The 3,665-nt window shown below is 43.8% G+C and overlaps 1 protein-coding gene across 1 annotated transcript; it reads right to left on the bottom strand.

Moving 5' to 3' along the window:
- Window positions 1-573: 573 nt before the first annotated feature.
- Window positions 574-2,182, bottom strand: LOC101988406 (secreted seminal-vesicle Ly-6 protein 1-like). Its single transcript, XM_005347032.1, has 3 exons — window positions 2,122-2,182; window positions 1,163-1,276; window positions 574-698 (listed from the first exon to the last, which is right to left on the bottom strand). The coding sequence occupies exons 1-3, from the start codon at window positions 2,180-2,182 to the stop codon at window positions 574-576; spliced, it is 300 nt and encodes a 99-aa protein (XP_005347089.1).
- Between the last annotated feature and the right edge of the window lie 1,483 nt (window positions 2,183-3,665).

The raw sequence follows: 3,665 nt of genomic DNA, 5'->3' as shown, positions 1-3,665 counted from the left end.
TGAATAGCTCTGGTCCACTACATCCTCCCCAACATGATGAAAACCTCTAAAATCATAAACTAAACTTGATCATCTCTCCATTATATTGTTTTACTCAGGTCACAGCAGTGAGAAATCAGAATGTATATGTCTTTTGTTCAGTAAATAAAAATGAGGTGAGATACTGGAAATAATGTCTGCTAGAGTCTTGGCAGAAGAGACATCACTAACCTGAAGGTTCACAAAGGGATATGAGCTCTGTGAAATTCACTAATATTAAACCACTGTTGATAAAAATAAAGGTGACATGAATAGGGGAAAGTTTGGCAAATATCAGTTAGTGATGGGAGGATGGATGAAGAAAAGGAAGGAAGCAAGAATCTGAAAGGCAGAAGCAGTTGGGAGATGGGGAGCAAAGAGCATTGCTCTATTCCCAAATAAACTATTGACCCATCAACAGCTGATGCTGATCCAGGCAGGTGTCAGGGCTTGGGCAGTGTAGGGAATAGATGGTTCAGGATAATGAGCCTTGGGAGTTCAGGGAAGGAATAAGGACTCACCTGCAGCAGAACTGGGCAAGAAAATGCCCAGCCTCTAAAACTCATTACACAAAGATTGGTTTTGGCAACAGGAAAAATCCAGTGTTATGTTATAATATGTGAAAGTCTTATTTAAGCAATTAGAAGAACAATCCTGCTGCCCAAACAGGATATCATAACCTGTACAAGAAAAATAACAATGGTTAGTCCTAAATATTTGTAAAATCAAAGTCTCAGAAAATAAGGAGAATCAGGCTTCCTGGATGAAGTATGCCAGCCACACTGAGGTGATTATAATTATCATCTATCAATCTGTAATCTGGCTTGCTGCCATGCCTCCCATTCCCAAATTAATGACTGAATTTTTCAGTTCAAATCCCCACGTCCCTGAATATGTTTTCTAGGAAGCTATAAAGACCATGCAGAGTCCACCAACCGCCCCTATACCCCCCCCCAAAAAAAGATTCTCCATCTGGCATAAAATGGTAGGCCACCAGTGCCCAATGGAAAGGCTCCTTCTCCTAAATTTACCCAGAAACACAGCCTTCCACAGTCTCTGCTTACAGTGCCCAGGAGTGTAAAGAGGGCTGATTCATGCCTGAGCAGCAAACGTGGTCACCCTAGATCTCCCATTCTTGACAAACCTTTAGAAACTACCATTATGCCACATTCCTGGCCATCTTTAGCCTCACACGTGCTGTTTCCTTTCTTACACTCTCCATCAGCGTTTAGTAAGTCACACCGCAAGCATGTCAGAGCTGAAAAGGCAAAATCAAATATAAGAGGTTCATTCAGAACACCCTGCCAAGCACTGGACAAGAGCTGAGCCTGTGGATATCATCAATGAAGAAAAAACAATGACAATGAAAGAGATGGATGTACGCAGAGCTGACCTCTAAAGGGTAGCCCATGACCTTGGACCCTAGGAAGGATTTGAGAAAAGCCAAGTTTCCCCAGTTCACACACCGTGAAAGGACTGAGCTATGAGAAAGAAGTTCAAAGCTCTGATGTAGGGAGCTTGAGTCTACCACCCATGACCAGATAAGTCTAAGTCTTCCCATCATTTTGTTATCTTTATCCTGTCAAGGTCCTTACTTCCATCATTTTCAATATAAATTTATATACAGAGGTAAGCTGGAGGAATTGAGAATGTTTGCTTGTTAAGAACAAGGAGGTGAAGCTAGCTGGTGGTGGTGCATTCCTTTAATACCAGCACTGGGGAGGCAGAGACAGGCAGATTTCTGTGAGTATGAGGACAGCGTATTCTACTGTCCTAGAATAGGACTAGTTCCAGGACAAACTCAAAAGCTTCAAAGAAACCCTGTATCAAAAAAAAAAAGAACAAGGAGGTAAACAGAAGGACCAGGAGAAAGGACAGCAGGAGCAGAGGCATGACAAAGAGGAGGAGGAATAGGAGAAATCCATACTGTGTACAACAGAGGGCAGGGAAGGATGGAGAGGAGAAGAAATGCAGATGAAGTCTCTGGGGTCCATGCATAAAAGTAGTCAGGTCTTACATCTTATTCCTGACCTACCAAACCCAATGCCCTTCCACAGATGTCTGTCCACCAGCAATGACCCCTTCCATATGCCAGGATCTCACCTTGCAGGAAGCCCAACACTAGGGAGAGACCCAGCAGGAGCAGCAGGAAGTGCTTCCCCATGGCAGTGGGATCCCAGGTTAAGAGAGCAGCAAAGAGCAGGACAGGGCACTCAAGGCTCAGCCTCAACAGTGCATGCTTATATATGAGCTCAGGCTAGAAGAGACGCCAATGGGATCCCAAGACAGTGGCCTGAGCAGATAGCCTGGGGGAAGCACAGATCCTACGTGCTTCACTACACCTGCTCACTTCCACACCCCTGGGCTGAGATTCAACTACTTCTGGATTCTTGTCTGCATATTTATTTCACTAACTTTCAAATAGGGATTAATAGTTGTGGTATCAAAGGAATTTTGAACTGGGTGGTTGAGGAGTCAGTCTAGAGGGAGCTACACACACTAGGCTATGACTCCCCAATAGAAAGAAACTGTTAACTTCATAAGAGATTCCTCAAACACGGTTCTGGGTGTGTTGGTCACAATTCTAGACATGGTTAGGATATGAAGTCTCTGACCTAATTAAACTATTTAAACCATGTATGCATTCAAATATTGGACAAATTACTAACGTTACAGGTTGAATTGGGGAAAGCAAGGACCATGGGCTTGGAGGGTGTATCCTTTCCTGGTCCCTTCCTACGATGCTCAGCTATGTGACCTACACGCCATGAAGCGAATAGCTCTGGTTCTGTGCATCCTCTCTAATGTAATGAAAAACTCTAAAATCATGAACTAAACTTCAATCAGATTTTAAATTCCCTGAAAATTTGTGTATGGGATATATGTCTAGGAATACATTTAATTGCTCAATAAATCACTGCAACTCAAATTGCAGATTGGGGTGCATTTTTCGTGCAGACTGCAGTAATCTTCCTGGGTGTCAGATAGGAAAACAAGAAAAATTATAGGGTCATGGAAGGAAAGTGGGATTGGAAAACAGGCCTTTCATTCTGGTCTTTTTTCCCTGTCCTGCTGATGGAGTCAGGAAACTGAAAGCACCACTGATGAAGTCAAATGCACACAGAGACTATGTGTGAATCTCAAAACCCTCCCAACCAGGGTCATAGACAAAAGAAAACTGTGCCTACTTAGCACCATAAGGATGGGTAACTTTGTTGGAAGGCCTGGCTGATCAGAGGTCACAGTCTATCATGGTCTGGCAGCTTTTTACAATCTCAAAGCCATTGGGACTCCCTCCACACTCCCAGTGAGACTTCCTGCTCTTTACCTGCCCTTTTCTGGAGAACATCTGTGGGCCCCTGGAGGACTGACTTTATCTTAAAGCTGTCTTTAAGCCCAGATTCCTGACTTATCTCTAGGGTGACCCGAGGCACCATTTCCCTTTAGAAGCCACCCCAGCTGCACACAGGGTAACTGAGACTTATGCTAGGAGCTTTGATATAGGGCCCCACTGCCACATAGGAAGCCTGAGATAGGAGCATACCACTTAATGAGAATTAGGGTTTGTCCCCATGCTCCCCAATCCTATATGCTTCCTATACTCTGAAATAAAGCTGAGCTGATTCACTGAAGTGATCTCCTGGAGG

The sequence above is a fragment of the Microtus ochrogaster genome, chromosome 5, assembly GCF_000317375.1.
Source record: "Microtus ochrogaster isolate Prairie Vole_2 chromosome 5, MicOch1.0, whole genome shotgun sequence".
NCBI classification, from domain to species: Eukaryota; Metazoa; Chordata; class Mammalia; order Rodentia; family Cricetidae; genus Microtus; species Microtus ochrogaster.
Note: the sequence above shows the minus strand (reverse complement) of the source record. Positions and strands in the feature narration are given on the sequence as shown.